Below are 22,888 nucleotides of genomic sequence, written 5' to 3' on the forward strand. Positions count from 1 at the left end.
TACAAACACACAAGTGGAATATTATGCAGCCATATGAAAGAGTGCCATTTGAGACAACATGGATGGACGGAGAGGGTACTATGCTAAGTGAAGTAAGTCAGACTGAGAAAGATGAATACCATATAATTCTACTCCATAAGTGGACTCTACTAAAGAAAAAAGAATAAACAAAATGTACAATCAGGCCAATAAATATGAACAACTGATGGATGCCAGAAGGGAAGGGCGTGGCAGGTTTGAACAAAATTAGCTACTATGTTTAATTTTTCAGTGTCATTTTTCTCAGAAGCGTTCTCTGAGCTTCATAAAGAATCATGGAAAACTCAATTATTTGCCAAGTAAGATAGTTTATGATAAAATTTCAGTCAAGTAAAAAAAAAGTTACAGATTATAAAATGAAAAGAATACTGAGCATCTTAACTGATACCAGGAATAAATATTTTAAATTGAACATTCAGGTTGACTGACTCTTCTGATCAGTGGACTGGCACGCTGTGGAGCCAGACATACTTGCGTTCCATGCTAGCTGCCCTGCTTAGTAGCAGTGTGAACTCGCAAAAAACAGCTTCCTTCTCCATTTCTTAGTTTTTTCTGCAAAATGGGCATAATTATAGTTCTTATTCCATAGGATTGTTGTAAGGATTAAATGAATTAATATATGTGAAATGCTGGGGTGCCTGGGTGACTCAGTTTTTAAGCATCTGCCTTCAGCTTAGGTCATGATCACAGGGTCCTGGGATCGAGCCCCTCGTCGGGCTTCTTGCTCAGCAGGAAGCCTGCTTCTCTCTCTCCCACTCCACGTGCTTGTGTTCCCTCTCTTGCTGTGTCTCTCTCTGTCAAATAAATAAAATCTTTATATATATATATATATGAAATATATATAAAGTATATATACTATTAACATATATATATATATATATATATATATATATATATATATATATGAATGAAATACTATAGTGCCTAGCCCATAGTAAGCACTGTGGAGGTGTTAGCTTTATTATTATTAGTAGTAGTAGTAGTAACATGGTAGTAATACAAGCAGCAGCAGCTGTATGTTCATATGTTCTATTAATTGGGGTTTGGAGAACAATAGAACAGAATAATGGCTCTCAAAATAGAAAAGTATATTGACAGATGAGGTTGGAGATCAAAGTAGATTTTATTAAGTACTATAAATCAGTATATGCTTCCATATAGTCTTCCATAATTATCTCCTCAAATGATTCATTTGTCACATATCTTTTTTTAATGGGTTTGCAAGTATTGCTCTGTAGAGCAGTAGAAAATTACAGTAAATTATTTTGTGTTAGTAAATCAATAGAGGGTTTAAAATGAAAATCTGTTAATTAACTGCTGCAGTGCTACATATTTGGTTCTCTAGCTTGGTTCTTGATATATACTCTTGAGCATACCTTTTTACAAACTGTGATTATACCGTGATCCACTGCATGTATTATATTAAAATATAATTATCACTGGGATTATCACCATTTGGAGATGCAGGAAATGTTTCTTTTTCAAAAGTGCTGTCAGTTTTGAGGAAAATGTGAAAATCTATCTGACATCATCACCGTTAGTGCTGAACTTATTAATAAAAAATTTTCTTAGGGCACCTAGGTGGCTCAGTGGGTTAAGCCTCTGCCTTCAGCTCAGGTCATGATCTTGGGGTCCTGGGATCAAGCCCTGCATCGGGCTCTCTGCTCAGCAGTGAGCCTGCTTCCCCCTCCCTCTCTGCCTACTTGTGATCTCTCTCTCTGTCAAATAGATAAATACAATCTTTAAAAAATTTTTTTTTCTTTTAAGTAACTATTTGAGGTGATGGATGTGTTAATTAACTTGATTGTCGTTATCATGTCACAATGTAGGAATATATCAAATTAACACATTGTAATTTTTAAATATATACAATCGTGTTTGTCAATTATACCCCAGTAAAACTGGAAAAAGATCTTTTTATATTCCCCCTACCCTATTTAGAATTCATTTGCTAAATAACGAGTATACCTTTTTGATAAATCTGACCTTCAAATAATAATTAATACAGCATTTTACCTTTTCATATAACTTAGATTACATCGCATTAGCTTGATTATTTAGTCTCATTTTTGTTCTTAATTCCTTATTAATATTGCTTAATTACAGTTTTGTCCTTTGGAAGAGTAACTGGACATTTTTGGCTAGACTTAAAATTAATTTTTGGTTTTGTTGTGTTCTAGCAAGAGATCACCACTTGTAAGATTTCTCTGTTTTTAACATGTGGGGAAGTTATATCTGTGGCCAAATCTGTGCACTGTGGGTGCTTGAAATGATGCCATGCTCTCAGTTTTTAGGACAAAATGTGTACAATCTAGCTCAAAGAGTTAGAAGAAAGAGGATATGTGTAGAGTATATTTCACAGTAAGTTCTTCCCTGCAGACTGACCCTTCCAGTTTTGGTGTGTGGTGTTACCGTCCAACTAGTCATCCAAGCCAAAAAATGATAAGCTACTTCTTCACCACTATCTTACCAAATACATCAGTTATCAAGTTCTATTGGTATTTATTACTTAATATCTCTCAAAATTGTTCCTTCAGCTTCCCCATTAAGCCTTTACTAGCTCTCACCCCAGGCCTAAATCACATCTAAGGGAATTCTACTTCCCTTTTCAAACATTTTACATGATCTTATTGTTTTAACCCACTGAGCCACCCAGGGCCCCCATGATCTTATTGTTAAGAGCAAGTATTACAAACTTAAATGTCAAGGGGACCTGGTTAATAGTGAATCCGTGAAGCAGGCCTGGTGGAGATAGAAGGAGAGCCTGCCTCGTTTATGAAAGCAAGGAACAGCCATTTCTTACTTCAGTTCACTGATACTCAAAGGACGGGTCAGGGATTAGCTGAAGAGCTTGCATCACAATATATTGCTTTTGTCAGCAGGAAAGTCTTATTGCTAATAAATGAATGAAAACATGAATAAATCAGTTGATATAAAGGAAGCTGAAAAAAAAAAAAAACTGTGCGCATTAACAGCATTGATTTATGTCCTTCACTCTTGACTGGACTGCAACAGTTTGTGGATTAGCAGCCAGTTTGCAGACAACTCTGAGTAGCGTTGCTGTGGTTGGCAGTTGTCATGCAAGGTTACATGGCCACAATACCAGATCATTCGTGTTCTGGAGGAAAATCTGGACTTTTATGAGTTCTCCTATTTTTTCTAAATGTTTTACTTATTAGTAACAATTTCAGTTGTTAAAAGTTCTCGTGAAATCAGAAAAATTGAGAAAGTGAAACTTCAACCTGTTCTTTAACGTCCAGTTCAAATAACTCCTTTTCCATACACTTTTCCTTTCTTTTTCTCCCGTGATTGCTGCCCTGGTCTTCTCAGTCGGTAAGAAATCTCCTCTTCCACTTTGGATTGTGCCATCACTGGTTATATACTTATGCTATGGGCCTGCCTTTAGTCTGAGCTCCCTTAGAGCACTGTTACTGTTTGGAATCTTTTTGTATTGTAGTGCTTAGCACAGAGCCTTGCTATTTGTGGATGCTCAAAATATGAGGTTGACTGTATTAATTTCATATATGCAATTATCTGAAATTAACTGTTTACATAGTAAAGCGCCTTGGACAACACTTTAGATGTATAAAAGTTTGTAAGTGCCTAAGAATGAGAAGCTCAGTTAGGAGGAATCTTGTAGACGTATGCACTCACAGAGCTCTGGAGGAGTCAAATTTAAGCCGGTGCTTAGCAGATCCTTATGATATTTCTCACCTATATGCAAATTGTCCTCAAAGTCTGTAAAAAGAAGGGACATCTTATCTACTAATTTGGTTTGCTTTTATAATTACCCATCAGATAGCGAAGGTGTTCCTATCCAATATGAGCACACTGATTTAAAATTTGTCTGTGGGGTAGTCTTGAGAAAGGAATGGTTAAGATAAAAATTAATAAACCTAAAATATATTCAGCCTTAGGAGAAAAATAATCTCTCTTTTTTTTCAGTTCTAAATGGCTGTTACATATATGTCATTTGACAGCACATTGGAGAAAGGAAGAAGGAATTTGTGGTGGGAAATGGAAATAATAAATGTAAACACAGCCTTTCAAATGAGCAATAGATTGATAGGCAACTCTCTCCCCGACCACCACCTCCTTCTGTCTTTCTCTTCTTCTCTCACACATGTACAGGCCCTAAAAAGAAGATCAAGGGATGCCTGGATGGCTCTGTTGGTTAAGCTGCCTTCGGCTCTGTTCGTGATCCCGGAGTGCGAGGATTGTGCCCCGCAATGGTCTCCCTGCTCAACAGGACGTCTGCTTCTTCCTCTGCCCTTCACCCTACTTGTGCTCTCTCTCTCTCTCTTCAAATAAATAAAATCTTAAAACAAAAAAAGAAGGTCAAGCCCCTACTTACTTCTCAGAGGCTATAGAGGTTTTCAGGAAGTGTGATGGTTGTGGAGAGAAAGGACAGGGACAAGATTCATCAGTTTAGTTCTCCTTAGGTTCCAGTCTGTGACTGTGTGGTCACAGTGGCGGTGGGGGGAGGAGCTGGTCCCAAAGAGTCAGTGACGTTGTTCATACAAGACAGCATCTTACCGCATCTAAGAAGCTCTTTCTTGGTCTTCCAGTGCTACTCCAGCACAGAAATAACTTAGTCTTTTCTATATGAAGATATATTTACAGACTTTTAGAACCCTCTTGGTATTTACCAGGGCCAACTTTTCATTTGAGGGGAGAAAGCATGTTTATTTTCCAGGTTCTCTGAATAGTATCTCTGCTACCAGTTTTCTGTATCCTAGAAATTCCATATCCTGCATAAGGGATTCCTATTATTCTGTAGGTAACACCTGTAAGTGTGCATTACCTTTCAATAAAAGTAAAATTCAGCAAGTTAATAAATTATTATTTTGAACTCTAAGAGACAGATTTTAGAGGGATAATATAGTGAAAGTCAGTGAATGGGAGATTTCATTGCTTAAGAAGGGAATTAAGAGGGTTTAGGGATTCTTGGGGTGCCTGGTTGGCTTAGTGGGTAAAGCATGTGACTCTTGATCTAGGGGTTGTGAGTTTGAGCCCCATGTTGGGTGTAGAGATGACTTTCAAAAATCTTTTTAAAAAATGCAATGACATTTCTTACAGTGTTTCAAATATGTGAAATGATATGTGGGCGATAGACAAGAAAAAAGGACAATGTAGTATGCTTAAAGAATTACATTGTATTTTTTTTCCCATTTTATTTATTTTTTCAGCGTAACAGTATTCATTCTTTTTGCACAACACCCAGTGCTCCATGCAACACGTGCCCTCCCCATTACCCACCACCTGTTCCCCCAACCTCCCACCCCTGACCCTTCAAAACCCTCAGGTTGTTTTTCAGAGTCCATAATCTCTTATGGTTCGCCTCCCCTTCCAAATTTTTTTTTTTTTTAATAAACATATAATGTATTTTTATCCCCAGGGGTACAGGTCTGTGAATCGCCAGGTTTACACACTTCACAGCACTCACGATAGCACTTACCCTCCATTGTATTTTCACTGCTCAGATCTTCAGTGTTTCACACCTTTTTTAAAATTTAAATTCAATTAGCCAACATATAGTACCTCATTAGTTTTTGATGTAGTGTTCAGTGATTCATTAGTCGCGTGTAACACCCAGTGCTCATCACAACACGTCCCTCCTTAATGCTTTGATTATCGATTGCGGTATTAAGTCAGTCTTTAGGGGTTATTGGCAGTAGCTACCCATGTGGGTTGTGGGCAGTGTTATTAGTTGTAGATTCTGAGGCCTTTTATTTAGGAGAAGTGGCTGCTGGAGTTGAAGGAGTAACAGGGCCTGTGGCATTCGATTCTGGAACGGCAGTGGGATCTTCATATTCATATTCAGAGGCTGAATCATAATCTTCAGTGCCATAGGGATACTCTTCAGTGCTGGTGACATCTTCAGGCACAGTGTCAGCGGTTGTATTGGCAGCAGGGGTGGCATCGGGGGGAGCAGAAGTGATATCGGTCACAAGCAGAGCAGCGCCACGGGTGGACGTGTTCACTCCTGGAGCAGCTGTGGTGGTTTTCAGAACCTTTGCCGTGGCCGCAGTGGCATCGGGGGGAGCAGAAGTGATATCGGTCACAAGCAGAGCAGCGCCAAGGGTGGGCGTGTTCACTCCTGGAGCAGCTGTGGTGGTTTTCAGAACCTCTGCGGTGGCTGCAGTGGCAGTTCCAGTGCCACTGTTGGTGCTCCCTGCAGTGGCTGTGGGGCTGGTCACGGGAGCAGTCACAGCAGTCTCTTCCACAGTGGTACCACTGTTGGTGGTGGTGCTGTCAGTTGCAGAAGTGGTTGCTGTCGCCATAGTGCCCGTCCCAGCGGTGGCTGTGTCCTCTTCAAGGATAGTGGTCTCTCGTCCGGTGGTGGTGGTATCAGCAAGTTGGGTGTTGAGCTGAGATGCAGAGATGGTAGTAGAAGGTGAGAGGATGGTAGTAAGGGCTTTTGCATTCGGTGTAATTTGAGCTATGCTAGTAGTAATACCGTTAGGACCTCCAGCGGCTGTTGTGGTGATATCCGCAAAGACAGTAGTTGGTGCTATGTGTGATGCAGGAGTTGCCGCCACAGAATTCTCAGATGGCTGCTTTTTTGGTTGATTTTGACAAGGCTTATGAGGTTTTGATATAGGAGTTTGAAGTTGAGATGGAGGAGGTTTTATCAGACAAGATACGGGTGGATGAGATTTGTGCACAGGGTGCTTGGGAGCACGTAGGAATGCTGGATCCGCTGGAGACTGGTTAACAGATTGGAAGGGTCTCTTCTTCCTTGGTTTGTTTTTGGAAGCAAGACGCTGGTGTCTGGCAGAACTGCATCCTTGAGACTTGGCTGTGAACTTAGCAATTCTTTTTGAAGTGGACTTGGAGCCTGGTAAATTGTTTGGTGGAGACCTCTTAGAAGAAGCTCTCTTTGTTTCACTCTTGGAAACTTTAGATGTTGGCGGTTTAGACTTAGGAACCAGATGGCTCCTCACTGCACGTTGGGAAGATGACGTCTGTTTAAGCGCAAGTGTGGCAGCTGGAGCCTTTGGTTTTTTTGTCTTTACAGATGATTTTCGTGTAGTTTTGGCAACTGAAGACTTTTTCCCTGTATGGCCGGAAAATGATGTCTTCTTGGTAATTTTTGACTGTTCCTGCTTAGGCTTAGTAGTTTTCTTCTTTTTTATGGCAGTTTTGGTGGGAGATGGTTGTTTGGACTTAGACTTGTTAGCTGATAACCGTTTGTGTGCAGACTTGTGGATTAAGTTCTGTGTCTTTGAAGTTGATTTTGATTGTGGCTGTTTTTGTCCAATCTTCTTAGCTAAGAATTGCTTTTTGGTAGAGGGAGACCTTTTTGCGGCATCTTGGAAAGATAATGAATGCTTGGATGTAGACTTGGAAGGTGAAGATTTTTCAAATTTAGATGCTAGGGATTGGTTTGGTAAAACTGATGACGATGATTTTGGCTGAGTCTTAGTAAGTGAAGCCTGGCTTGATGGATGCTTTGATGTTTGGGCTTGGGCCTGTCTTAATGCAGCCTCAGCATGTGAGGACTTGGGTTTTCTGGTTTTGGAAGATGAATTCAGCCTCAGTAGCTTTTGTCTTGACTGGTCATGAGTTTTAAGACTCTCACTTGTCTGCAAATAAAAAAGTATACAAAATTTTAAAAAAGGTGTGGCATTGGTCACAATCAAGTCACATTGATTGAATTTAAAAATATTCACTAGTAAAAATAAAAAAATAACCATTTTTAATTTTTTTCAGATTTTATTTTTTAAGTCTACTTTTTGGAGCAGCTTTAGGTTTATAGCAAAATTGGGTAGAAGGTATTGAGAGTTTCTATATACTCCTGCCTCAATATATGCAGCCCCCCCTACTTCCAGGATCTCACACTAGAGCGGTATCTTTGTTACAGTTCATGAACTTACGTATGCACATCATTATTCAAAGCCCATAGTTTACATTAGATTTCACTCTTACTGTTACATTCTGTGGGTTTTGACAAATGTGTAATGGCATGTATTTTATAGAATGCTTCACCACCCTAAAAACTTTTTGTACTTTACCTATTCATTCTTCCTAACTCCTAGTAACCACTGATCTTTTTACTATTTTCATAGTTTTGCTTTTTCCAGAATGTATTATGGTCGGACCTATACAGTATGAAGAAAGATTGGTTTCTTTCACTTAGTAATTTACATTTAAATTTTCTCCATGGCTTTCATGGTCTGATAGCTCATTTTTTTTTTAAGTACCAAATAATATTATTTGGATGTACCGCAGTTTATTCACTCATCACTGAAGGATATCTTGGTTGCTTTTAATTTTGGCAATTATGAATAGAACTGCTATAAACATCCGTGTTCACATTTTTGTGGGGACATAAGTTTCTGATTGTTTTATAATCCCACTACATGAATATATAGAAAGGGATATAATAATCAGGGTTCATGGCAAATTTTTTAAAGCAATAAAACATACCTTATCCTGGTTACAAACACAGTGATATTTTACTCTAAGATTTCTTTTTGGCATATGATTGATATGAACCTCTTTATCTTTTTCTAAATGAGAAAAAAAATTACTTGTTGAAGATCATTGAAAACTTACCAAGAAGAATGTAGTAAAGTGCAGGATGATTGTAGACAAGATGAGGATCTTCATCTTTTCCTCATAGGCTCTAGCAAAGAAGGAAAGGAAAGACAGGAAAATGGAAAGGAAAAGAAAGGAGAAAGGAAAGAAAAGGAAAAAGAAAAGGGAAGGAAGGAAATTAAGAATAAAGACAGTCCATATTTAATTGTGTAAATAGTATAAATTATTTTAGTAAATCATGATATTAAGACTTCTTGAGGAGCAATACTATCACTAAACAATTTACTGTTATAAAGGTCTAATAACATGAGAATAATTAGAGTAATTGGGGCATAATGCTTCTTTAAATATAAGAAAAAGTCCATTACTTAAGTAAAAATTATTTTTAAAAAGTTTTAATTAAAAACATTGTAATCCATACTTTTAGAATATTTAAGCCAATATTTCCACAGAGACCTGGAAGGGTTGAAGCAAGCACTAAAGTTGGCACCGACTTTTTCAGCAGAGTGTCTTAGGCAGAATGAAGCATTCCTACTAAAGCAGTTTTTACTTAACAAAGACAAACTTCCTTTGTGATTTTTATTCAAATTACATTTTATCAAAGGTTGCTCTTTGGCCACAGAACTTGAGTAATTCATAGGTATAAGCTTTGATTAAACTGCAGGGAAAGTGAAACTCTGTCTTTTGATGGTATATGAACAGTTTCCATGGTAATTTGTCTAATAATGTTAGAAACAAGTTCAGTTTGTCTTAAGTTAGAAGATCCTTTCAATGATTAATTTAACTATTACATTTGTGTCCAAACTGTGTAAATCCCAGAGTCTAATGAAAAATCAATGTCCCAAACTCTTATCTGTGTTAGATACCTTAGGAAAGAGTTTCTCCTGTGTGTTCTGGTCAGATTTTATCTTCTCTTAACCAAGCTGACTTCTCCAGTAGACGTTGTCTCCAAATGAAAACTAGTAAGTGCCCTTTGAATAAATAAACTTTCCACCCCGGATGTCCCTCCTACTTATTTCCTGTTGGGGAGAGAGGCTGAGAAAACTTCAATATCATTACTGTTGGCAAGGGTTAACACTGATTAAGAGAAAGTCAAATCTGTTGACAGCATCCCTTGCTTTCATGGATTCTCTTTGTGGAAATATGTTTCACTGATAAATTTTAGAAAAAATAATTTTATTCCTTATAAAATTTTTATTATTTTTACTATTACTTGAAATTGTTAGTTTAGGGGTGCCTGGATGGCTCAGAGGTTTAAGCCTCTTTCTTCAGCTCAGGTCATGGTCTCAGTGTCCCGGGATACAGCCTCATCTGACTCTCTGCTTAGCAGGGAACCTGCTTCCCCCTCTCTGCCTGCCTCTCTGCCTACGTGTGATCTCTCTCTCTCTCTCTCTCTGTCAAATAAATAAAATCTTTGAAAAATCATTAGTTTAAAATTTATCATTTCTACGGCATGAAATATTTAAATGTTTTATTCATTAAAGTTCTGTCCTAACATCCCAATAATGGTTGTAGGTGTTTTGTAGTGAATGATTCAAAAGAATGATTTTTAAATTTGTAAAATGACTATGTTAATGCCAAATACAAATATATATGATTTTAAAGGAATGTATAAGAGTTTAATCTGGCCTTAAAGAGTTTCTGGGATTTTTCAGTGTATTCCAATAAAATATGCACATAAAAAAGTACATTAGATCTTTTAAATCTGTTTTTGTTCATCAGCCTGACTTTATAGTTATGATTTCAATAATATGGGCACTTGGCCGCTACTCAAGTGTATTATATTAGGAGGAGAGCATGCCACCATCTCCTCCTTTTAAGTAGTCTGCTAAAGTTAAGATAATACATAGTGTTGATATAGCAATTTAGTTATCATTCTGTTGACATTCAGCTTTCTTTCCTTGAAAATTGAGAGTAAGTTATAAAAACATTCTCTCTTTATACTTTTATATTGCTGTGATTGGTGATAATGATTTACAGTAATTCTCTTTTGAGTTTAAACTTGGTTTAATAATGTATCACTCACTGGCTTTGGTGTCTGATTCATGATCACTATTAAACTGCTCAGGTCAACATTTATTTTTCTTTTAGATTTTAGCAAGTAAAGTCTAGGTTATTTAATCATCTTAAATGGGTATTTCAACTTCAGTCATTAACAGTCCACTTATTCCTTTATTTACTTATTTGTTTAACAAGTAAGTTAGTTCCTACACTGTATCAGGCCCTACTTTGGAGAACATAGTTGGTGGGCAGAATATAGTTCCTATGTTCATAGGGCTTATAGACCATCAGGAAGAGTAGACATGCAGGTGTAACAGAGTTTGATGAGTACTAAGGGGGAAAGAAATGGCAGGGATGGGATGCTAAGATCTTAGTGGGTCATTTGATCTTGGAAGTTCAGGTAAGGTTTTCTAAAGAATGTGATATCCAGTGGGTGGCTGGGTGGCTCAGTTGGTTAGTCATCCAACTCTTAATTTCAGCTCGGGTCCTGGTCTCTCAGGATTGTGCGATAGAACAGTGTGTCAGCCTTTGCACTGGGTGTGGAGCCTGCTTAAGATTCTCTCTCCCTCTGCCTTTGTCCCTTCACCCTTCCTCTCCCTCACCCCTCTTGTTTTCTCTCTCTTAAAGTAAAAATAAATAAAGCAAAGCTATGTGGATTCAAATCCCAGCCCCGCCTGGGGAAAATTACTTCATTTCTCTTTTGTAACAACAGCAGCAGCAGCAACAACAACGACATGTAGTCCAGGGGCCCATATTAAGTGAGTAAATATGTGTAAACGAATAGAAGATTGACTGGTCTATAGTATATATTGTATAACTATTGATTGCACATTATCATTAAATATCATTGTTATATACCCCACAATAATTCTTATGGTACCTTGTACCTAGTAGGTGATAAATGTTTTTTAAATTAATAAAATAAATTCTACCTCTTCCACATTTTTACTTTGTTTTTCAAGAAATGAATGGTTATTAATGGCCATGCTCCTGACTATGCCTCTCTTCCAGACTGTAGAATTTGAGTAAGAGAGCTGGCGAAAGGCTACAGATCATTCCTAATAATAGCACATCTGTTGAGAGTTTCAGGAGAAGATTAGATGGGTGACAGGTCAGCAGTTTGTAAGGGTTGAGTGATTTGTACTTTCTCTTGACAGGAAGGGTTAAATATGGAGCAAGCACATAACAACCCATTTATTTACTTTGCAATATGTGTTTAAGGGAAAACCCTATTTTTGGACTTTGAGTATTCACCAATGTTTGTAGACTGGAAGACCTCAAATCCAGAAACTTCCTCTGTGTGTGTGTGTGTGTTTGTGTGTGTGTGTGTGTGTCTGCAGCACATGCTCATGTTTATGTTTGGACAGATGTGAGACTGTAGCTTCCAGTCTGGAGGAATCTAGTCATGTAGGTCTAGTCTCCATCAACTTCTGTAATTTTGCCATTATCTGTGTTTGTAGTTGTGGTCATCTGTAGCCTCCCTGTGCCCAGAATTTACTCCCAGGAATGATTTAACATTAGAAATACATCGGAGCACTTAACTTTTATGTTAACTCCAGAGTTTCCAGGGCTCTCAAGGGTCACGTTGTGGTCCCTTGGATTGGAACACCATAGCTGAGTTCTTTTCTGGTTCCAATGACTTAGTTGTAAGTTTAAATGTTGCAATGTCATCCTGGAGAAGATGTATTTAATCACTGTTTGTGGACCACTTTGAGAACTGGATAACATTATGAACTTTGCCCCCAGAGAAACTCGTTTGCTCAAACTCACAGGAAATTTGCCTTGAAATTTCAAGGTTTCGAAGATCCTTGAGGTATATCCACAGACCCCTCAATTAAGAGATCCACTTGCATTCAAATGACTTTATTGTGCAAGAAACAAAAAATTAAATGTGACATGAACATAAAATGTGAGGGGAGAAGAGAAAGGAGCAAATCCATCAAAATCACATTCTTTCTTGAATGAAGGAAGATGAATGACCAAAGGAGAGTTTAGAGTAATCATTCGGTTTCATCAAGACCTATAAAAAATGATGACAGTTTAGAGATTTAGTTCATAGTATGTAAACAGTTCTCCTGTACATTTTATTTAAATTATTTGTCTCTTATGTCTATATCCAAGCCATTTTATCAAATTAAATATTTAAATTTAAATATTTAAAATTGTCTTATAGTGACTGAAAATGATCAACTTCACCTAATATTGACATCAAGACAGTGTCCTTAACATGTTTCTTCATAAGTGATGTTATATACTGGTTTTAACTTAGAAATCTAGGTTCATAAATTTTGAATAATTGTAACTTTTAAAATAATGATCATTTCATTAAAAGCTTAATCATGTAATATTTTAAATCAATGCAGTATATAAGTATTACTTTCTTTCATGTTGTCTCCATTAATTTTCTCATTAAATTTTAATAAGTCCCCAATTTTCCCAACATCTTATCTTTTTTCCCCCTACCACATATGTCCTGTTAAAGAGCAAAGAAATAATACAATTTACAGATACCCTGACCTAAGGAGAACATAGTGTGTTTTCTGTATATTAGACAGTCCATATAGAAGTAGATAGCATAATAATTACACTTCACTATCCAAAACCAGACAAGTTTTATTTGGCTCCCAGTTTTGAACTTCTGGGCTGTGGTAATTTACTTAAGATCCATGGGACTATTACTTTTCTTTTGTAAATTGAAGATAGTAATATGATCTCTATGGTTGCTATAGAAATATTCTGAGATAACTATATAAAGTTTTTATCATTTAGTAAAGGACAGGATACTGTTTAAAAGTAAATTTTGGCATTTATTGATTTTATTTTTTTCATACAGTTTGTGGGCTGACCAATTTTTACAATCATTTCACAATATGCATTGTAGAGACCAAAATTAAGAGAAAATAAAAGTTCAGAAAGAGTAATGACTTGCCTGCCTAAAGTCACAAGATGGGAGAAACAGCCCCTCTCTGGTCTAACGCTATTCCCCTGTATCACAGGTCACTGTGTTGTATTTCAGATTATATAATAATATAGACAGTGTGAGGCACTGAAAATATTATTGCAAAGAAACTCAAAATTTTCTAACTTTCTTCCCAATTATTGCACACTCTGGTCATTTTCTATTTTATTGAGCTTTCCCTTTAATTTCTTTCCATAAGTTTCAAGTTTTTAGACTTTGCCATTATTCATTGATCCAAATAATAAATGGAAATATTGGCATCACATTTAAGGTTCTGAAAGTATTTTTAAAAAAAGATTCTGAAAGTATTCTTTTAGTGTGTATGTGATTTTTAAATTAGGAATTACAATTCTTCCATGGGCTTATCTTAGAATAGTAATTTTGAGTGCTTAAACTTCATGGATCCTTTCAGAAATGATGTCTGAAATAAAGAAATGCATGGGAAACATTTCCTTTTGCTCGATTCTAGGCAAAATTAGAGTGCAAGAACATGGTTAAATGTTTAAAATGTATTTAAACTCATATTATATATAGTCTGAGAAAATTTATTTTTGAGATAAGAAAAATCACAAATTTAGCATAGTATTTCACTCTGCTTTCTGTGTGTATGAATAGGAATGAACTAAAACTGGTAGATTCTAGGAGTGTTCCAGTTGTTGAAGTAAGATTTGATTAAAAAACCCTAATCTTTCTGCATTTTGTAAAATAAGATGTTTCATTTCTTATTGGAACAGAATCTAGGTGCTCGCTTCGGCAGCACATATACTAAAATTGGAACAGAATCTAGTATATCAATGCTATGGTACCATCAAATTAAAATTATAATGAATTAAATAAAATTAAAAATATAATTTTACCTGCTCCTATAACGGGCTTAATTTATCTATTATACTAGTTCAAATATTATGATTGTACTGATAAATCCATGAATCTTGTCTGCACTATTTACTTTTGTCTTTTGCTCACTTACCTGTGTTGTCTTCTTTGATGTTTCCTCAGAGTTTTTAGACGGTAGGTGAGGTAACTGGAATTGTGGTAGCCTCAGGTGTGCTTGTGATGGTCAATTCTGAGGAAGCATCTGAAGCGACTACAGTGTTCACTGTTGGTTCAGTGGTAGGAATAAATGTAGGCTCCACGGAAGCAATAGTATTGATGGTAGGGATGCCTGTCTTATCCTGAATCTTCTTTGGGGAAATGGCAGTAAATGATAGATGTAGGTGTGGGGGACGTACCACGGTGGGTGGGTAGACATTTGGCAAGACTTGCCATTGAGGAATTTGGGCATGTGGCCTAACTGCAACTGGTTTTGCATAAAATGGATAAGGCACATATTGATGATTAATTGGTACAGCTGGTATGTGTGGGTAGTAAGTAGGCTCATAGTGAGGATAGTTATTCAGCACATAATGAAATGGGATATACTTGGCAATTTTCTGATTGAACAAGCTTTCATCATTCTTGCGGCACTGTAAAAAGATGATATGCAGATGGTATTATTGTAGGCTAGAATATAGAGATATCTTAAAGTATGTATTTTGGTGTTTGACATTGAGTAACTACAATATTGGAAGTAGTGAACTCAGCAACCATATTATTTTTTATAAGACACAGATTTGTACAATTCCCTTCTATTTTTTGATTTTCAACAAATACTAAAAATGATATTAGTTTCAAACAAATTAGATGAGGTAATCCATGATGTAAAACCTCGTTGCCTAGGTCTTGGCATACATGAAAAGTGCTCAGTAAATGTTGGGCATTATAATAAGAACAACAGCTAGAATAATCTCATAGAGATTTTTGACCTATGGTGCACAAACATAGCACAAAGACAGGAATATAAGTGCATATATATATATTTTCATGTATTTGTGTGTATGTATATAGGTATTCTTACTACATATTTGTAAATATTTACAAATTTTATTTATCTAGAGACTAGGCTGAGGGCACATTTATTTTTTTCTAAACTAATTATAGCAGAATAGTAAAATAATGTGATGTGGGAGGATTCCTGGATTTGTAGTTTGGATTCTTTTCAGCTTCATGTTATTCATTAAAGATCAGTTAGGGAATTTACCATTTTTATTTGTCTCTGTTGGTTGTGTGCATTTATAAAAATACGTCATTAGGTCTTTCCAAAAGTGAAACAAATCAACAAAATTATACTGCAAAGCAAGTACTTCTCATGAAAGGAGACATATGTAAATGTGTTCTTTCAAACCTATGTATGGAACAAGAAGAGGAAGTAAATGCAAGTGTATGAGAAGTGTTCAGAGATGGAAAAGAGAGGGATCTTTCCCCAAGTCTTCAGTGAGAAGAGATACTAAACTTTACATTTGTTTTCCTTTATTCCCAATATTAAACTCTGGGATAGTTTTCTCATGCTGCAAAATATACATGAACCAAAAGCACGTGATTTGGGTTAGAAGAATCTAAGATTTTCAGATGAATATTGAGGTTGATTCATATGATTGGTTGCTAAAGTGGTATTTTTTCAATGATTATTAAATTATTTTGTGGGGTTTATTAGTTTTTAGGTAGACGGCCCTTAAATATCATAGAACTTTGCATAATATTATACTTCAGAGTTCACGTCTCTACTAGAAGTAATGAAAATAAACTTACAGTTTGTTGTTCCTGGTTTTGCACCTCTGCGCCCTGCTGAGTTCACAGAAATAAGAAATAAGTTAAAAAAAGCATTGGGCAGAGTCCAGATTTTTTTTTTTGTGGTTTTAAAAATCTCTTGTACAAAATAAAAAACATGATTTCTTTGTTTTCATCTTGATATTATGAAATATTATAAAGCATTCTCAGTGGTTATTTAACCTATAAGGCTTGTGAACCACTCAAGCAGTGACAGCAATAAGCTAATAAAAATCTTTAAAATCACCACTGGGGAGAAGAAGAATTTAAGTTTGAATATAATATGATCATCTGACTCCTATGCGAAAAGTATACACGGTATTTGCCTAAATTAAAAATATGAATAACATATTTTGTATTGAATGTACACTGGAATTTTTTTTTGTTCTTTGAATATGTATTGTTAAAAAAAGAGGCACGTTGAGTATATTTTTTTCTGCTCTCCTAAGATGACATATGAGGTTTATATAGATTTTTAAAAATTGCCTTTCACATAACATTAGTGTATAAATATTATATAGATAATAGTGTTTTTTAAATCATCTCTCATTTGTTTTTACAATAATTCTGGATCGCAACATGTATAGGGAATCGGGAGTGAGAAAACGATTTACGTAAGCATCTATATAAAGCTTTAAAAACTCACAAAGGCTTTGTAAAGTTTTGAGATGAGATCATAATGATGTGGGAAACAAAAGCGAAAGAAAAATTATTAAATATTCTTACTACTTACAGCCCATTGATAAGTTCTTGAAACAGGCAGAGTGACATTCCTCTAGGGACTCAATTACCTCAATGCTGACACTTTGTTAAGGGCAGGGCAAAAGACAATCTTAGCCTGACCTCCAGGATCCTGTAAGTCTACTTTAACATATAAAAATTCCTTTGGAATTTCTTTTGTCACTACTCCTCCAAGATACATGTTGGCAGTCATCCCCCAAGCATATAACCCACTGATATACATCTGAAGGGTCTTATGACTAAGGTTTTATTAGACAGTAATAAATTACCTTTTCCCAGCAATAGCTAACCCCCTCAAAGTCCTGAAAACTTTTGTTTCCAAAATTTCTTAGAGATGTACACTATCCCTATCCCCTTCTCAACTTGAAAGTATATAATGGGCCACTCCTCATGACCCCCGTGCAGCATTTTCTGCACACAAGTCCTGTCCTGATGCTTTAATAAAACATCTTCTTGTACTAATTTGTCTCAAGAATTCTATCTTGGCTTTTGACTTCAAACCCTAATGTCTTTAACATTATTATTATTTTTTTTAAGTGATAGATCTAGTTTAGGGCTTTCACACATACTCTTTGGTATGAAAAGACTCTAGAAATCTTTTGGAAGATGTAGGTACAGAAAATCAGAAATTTGATAAAATAGTAAAATTCAGGGTATGTTGAGATAGATATTTCTTTGCTCTAAATGTATTATATTACTAGTTTAAAATTTAAAAAGTAATAGAAATATTATAGAAAGTTTGCCTACACTGGAAAATTCCGATAATCTAGACATTCATCTAGTATCAATTTGTACGTATGCTCCTGGTATATGTTTTCATTTTAGTGCAATTCAAAAAGCATGATCTCATTATTTTTCAATTTTCCTCCTATTTTATTATAGTTGAAAAAATGATTAATAATTATGTCATGAAATGTTTATTGCTAACCATTAAGCTTCTTAAAAAAAAAAACTGTTCTATTATAAATGGATGAATTACATCTTTATGCCAGTGTCCTTTTTAATAGTTTTCATAGAGTCCTTAAGATAGTTTTTTAAAAATGTAACTTTGGGGGGGGTACAAAAATTATTTGATTGGAATTATCAGATTGCTCTACCGAAGAGTTGTGCTGACTTATAATGCCTCCCATAGGCTGTAAGCGTGTGCAACTCATTCCATAATTGTTAGTAATAAATATTGTCCTGACTATATTTAGAGAGAAGGAATAAATTAACACATAAGAGATACTATCACAAAATACATATAAATTTGACTACTCATAAGATTGAATGGTAAAATCTATAAACTTTTATTGTTTTTTGAATTATGGGCTCATGTCCCTGGGGCTTGAAGCCTCTGTGAAAATGGGAAGGAGTGTTCGGGAGCTAGAGCAGGCTCAAGTTGCTCAGGAAGAAGTTGCCATAGAGCAAGCAGTTGTGGATCATGTGATACCGCGATTTATATTAAGAAATGTATATTTGGTCTTTATTCTAGTTTCTGGACAATTCTGCTCCTAAAACCCTTGTAATTTCCTAAGTGATGGGAGTGCATTGGGGAAGAAAGTATCTTTTATTACATGAATGAGGTGACATTTGGACCCCACCTAAGGATGTGGGCCAGTTGTCAGAGAAACCAAACACTTGATTTGAAGGTTGGGACTTTCAGTCCCACCTGTGATCCTCCAGGAACAGGAAAGGGCCTGGAGGTTGAGTGGTTCCCAGTGGTCCGTAAGTCATCCCTACGTAATGAAACCTCCTTAAAAGCCCAAAATGGTGAGTTGGGAGAACTTCCAGTTTGGTGAACACATGGACATTCAGGGAGAGTGACTTTCCTGGAGAGGGCATAGGAGCTTTGCACCTCTTCCCACATACCTTACCCTACGCATCTCTCCCATCTGACTGTTCCTGACTTATATCCTTTTATGATAAACTGGTTATCTGGTAAGTAAAACACTTCCAGAGTTCTGTAAGCTTCTGTGGCTAATTAACCAAACCCATGGAGGAGGTTGTGGGAACTTCCCATCTATAGTCATTCCTCAGAACTACAGGTAACAGGCAGGGCTTGCAACTAGTGAATTAGTGTCTGAAGTGGGAAATGTTGTAGGTCTGAACCTTTAACCTGTAGAATTTGACAGTACCTCTGGGAAGATAGTGTTAGACTTGAATGGAATTCTTCAGCACTTGTGGTGCCCCAAAATTACTTGGTGTTGTATGAGAACCAACTGTCCCCAATACATACTGGAATTGTGTCCAGGAAAATAATTTCCTTATTTAAATTTTAATTCCTGCCCCTCAAAGAGAAAACTCAAGTTTGAAATGTGCTGGTGGCCACAATAAAGTGGAATTTCAAAGAATAAATGAAATAAAATAAATTTGAAAGTCATGATAATCCAAATTTTTAAGAAGTTTGAGTCTAAGAATTTACCTAAAAAATTACTTAATAGATATTAACTTAAAGGCAAGTCTAAATTTAGTAATAAATGAATTATGAAACAAGAGCTAGTGCCTTCCAAAATTTATAATCTAAGAAATGGTCATATAGCTTCTTCTGTCTTCTTGCTCTTGCTATTGGCAAGTAAGTGCCTGGGATCCCTGAATGAACATGAAAATGAAACAGAACAAAAGCCAAAACAACAAAGAAAGCAGTAAATAAGAAAATCAAAAGAAAAAGTCCAAATCCCTTTCTTTGGTTCCATAGCTTTAACATACAGCATGCAATTCAAGAAAATACTTGAAAACCGTAGAATTGTTTATGGATATTATCCCTGGGAAGGAGTCACCTGACATTCATGGGAAGAGTATAACAAAAGACATAATGATGTTTGAATGGTGAAGGCAGATGTGTCAAGGTCTTTGATACTGTTGGAAAATCTTTAACCAAGCTCCTAAAGTTTTAAGGATTTAGTCCCTAAAGAAAATGGATCTGTGTAAGATAGGAATTTAAAGGAATTTCTGATCCTGAGCTATGATTTATATATTGATTCTTTAAGAATTATTTTAGAGCATTTTATAACTTAAAAATATTTCCACTTTTTCCCCCAAATGTATTTTCTGTATAGTATGAGAATTTTAAGGGTTTTTCATACAGAATAAAGTGTTATTTAATTCCTGAGAACCAAAAACATATGCAGAAGAATATGACTTTAATTTTGTCATATAAAATAAAGTTGCTTTTAAAAAATATAGCTAGAATGCAGTTTTTTTGTTCTATGAAGTGTAACTGCACTTAGAAATTTGCATAATTAGAATTTAAAAAAATATTTATTTGACAGGAAGAACAAGCAGGGGGAAGAACAGTTAGAGGGAGAGGGAGAAGCAGGCCCCCCACAGAGTAAGGAGCCCGATGTGGGCTCCATGTGGGGCTTAATTCCATGACCCTGGGATCAGGACCTGAGCTGAAGGCAGACGCTTTACAGACTGAGCCACCCAGGCGCCCCAATTAGAGCTTTTAAATAAAATTTTCTTAAAGTTTTACTACAAATTGATTAGATGAAATTAACTCACCAAAAATGGCAAGGCTAATGCAACGATATTCACAACTAGGAAAAAACTCTTCATCATTGCACCTAAAATAAAAATTAAAAAAAGTTAAATTAAAAGGCTCTTTTATAATTTAAAAGTGATTTGGGACAATTTTTGTTTGTTTGTTTTTTGCTGTAAGGGAAAAAGAAAAGCTAGATTTATGGGTAGATTTAGCCAATGTGGAAAATCTGTTTCATCGTAAGCTTTAGAAAAACCAAACTTGAGATTATCAGGGATACAAACTTATTTTTATTTAAGATTATTTGTTTGTTTGTTTGTTGGTTGGACAGATACAGACACAGTGAGAGAGGGAACACAAACAGGGAGAATGGGAGAGGCAGAAGCAGGTTTCTCGCTGAGCAAGGAACGCAATGCCGGGGCTCCAACCCAGGACCCTGGGATCAAGACCTGAGCAGAAGGGAGACCCTTAACGACTGAGCCACCCAGGTGCCCCAGGGATACAAGCTTTACCAACATCTAGCTTCAATTTTAGGAAGAGAGTTACAACATACACAAATCAGGGCAAGAGGGAATAAAGTGGAAAATGCCCCAAGTGGTTTTCTGCAGATAGAAGTTTTCAGTTAAGAGATCATCAAATTCTTTGTGTAGGAGATGGCATATAGATGGGATTTGTCCATGGAGAGATAAATAGGGACAAAATGTTCCCAAATAGGGGAGAGGAGAGACAGGAGAGAAGAGAGAGGACAGGAAAGAGAGGGAGAAGAGAGGAGAGAGAGGAGAGGAGAGAGGAAAGAAGAAGAGAGAGGAGAGGATAAGAAAGAAGAGAGAGAGGAGGCAGCTTTGGGGATATCCATGAACATTTTCAATGGAGTAGTGTTTTATGAGAAGAGAAAGATAAAGTCGAAAAGAAAGTTTAGGACAGCAAAAGGAGAGGCCTTGCATGCCAGGTGAAAGAGCTAGGCATAGTTTTTTAAATAATAGAAACTAGTTGAATCATTTTAGATTGGAGAGTGTTGCAAGTGTACCTTCCTTTGGAGGACTGCATTCTAGCCCAGTCCCTATCTCTGCTTGTTTAACTTTGGCCAAGTAATTTCCCTTGCCTGGACCTTCTCTTTCTAACCTATAAAATGAAAGTTTAAGTTGTTTCTAGAATTCTGTAACTCCTTGATCGATCTAATGGAAATATGTAAGGGGGGATGGATCCTGAAACTGCATTCTTTATAATACACTTCTATAGTAATCATAAATGATGTTATTGATGGTTTTAATAAGAAATGTAGATATGACGATTATGGTAGCTTTGAATATATATAAAAAAATTAGCCTTGGGCGCCTGGGTGGCTCAGTCCTGAGGCGTCTGCCTTTGGCTCGGGTCATGATCCCAGTCTCCTTGGAATCAAGGTTCCGCATCAGGCTCTCTGCTCAGCGGGGAGCCTGCTTCTCCCTCTCGACTCTCCCTGCTTGTGTTCCCTCTCTCACTGTCTCTCTCTCTGTCAAATTAAATAAATAAAATCTTAAAAAAATTAACCTTATCCTTAAAAAGGAATATAGGGCTGTCACGCCTGCTTATTTGACCCATTTTTCAATAAATTATCTTTTTAGAAAGATTTGTGTAATACTTCAAACTTTTAATATTTCAGCACATACTGTACTTGTGAAGCAAGTACTAACTACATCTTGTTACAGCTCCTGTTACTTCCGTACTTGTAATAGACTTTAGTCCTGCAAACAGAGTTTTACAAAAGAGGGTCACACAGGCTTGGAAAGGGGAAACAAACACATTAGACTCTATTTGCCTCCATTCCCAGCTAATAATGACTAAGAAGGCTGTCTACTAAGCTGACTTCAAAACTATCAATGGGATATCAGTGGAACTCATAGAATCAAATCCATACAACCTACAGCAAACTCAAATTTCATTGAGAGGGTTGGGGTTCCTTAGTAATTCTTTAATTGCCAGTTAACTTTTTCATTGAAATATATTTGACATATAACACTATAAATTTAAGGTATACAACATGCTGATTTGATACATCTATATATTGTAATATGATTGCCATTGAAGTGATAGTTAATACCACCATCATGTCCTATAGTTACTCTTTTTTGTTGTTGTTGTTGGAATGATTAAGACCAAGTCTTAGCAAGTATCATGAATATAGATAGCAATTTTGTATTAAAATCACCGGATAACTTTTAAAATTATAGATGGAACAATAAATTTCTGTGGCAAGTAGGACTCCTGTCTACTTCTCACAAAATTATAACACACACACAGGCACATGTGTGTACAAGAAATACTCTGTAAATGATAGTAATTCCTTCCTTTTTAGCATAAACAGAAACCAGAGAGGTAAGACCATACATTTCTTATCATCTATTTAAACCAATTAATACTTGAATTTGCCTTCATCACTTGGGAAGGTAGAAATAATTTGTGAAATAGTAGAGTTATTCATCTTTCATGAGGATACAAAAGGCATGTTTTAAAACAAT

General features: G+C 36.1%; 1 protein-coding gene across 1 annotated transcript; it reads right to left on the reverse strand.

Annotated features, from left to right (window-relative positions):
• Positions 1-14,547: 14,547 nt before the first annotated feature.
• On the reverse strand, positions 14,548-20,467 carry CSN3 (casein kappa). The gene is made up of 3 exons (XM_045988511.1): positions 20,414-20,467; positions 16,172-16,204; positions 14,548-15,009 (listed from the first exon to the last, which is right to left on the reverse strand). The coding sequence occupies exons 1-3, from the start codon at positions 20,465-20,467 to the stop codon at positions 14,548-14,550; spliced, it is 549 nt and encodes a 182-aa protein (XP_045844467.1).
• Between the last annotated feature and the right edge of the window lie 2,421 nt (positions 20,468-22,888).

Source organism: Meles meles, chromosome 2 (genome assembly GCF_922984935.1).
Source record: "Meles meles chromosome 2, mMelMel3.1 paternal haplotype, whole genome shotgun sequence".
NCBI lineage: Eukaryota > Metazoa > Chordata > Mammalia > Carnivora > Mustelidae > Meles > Meles meles.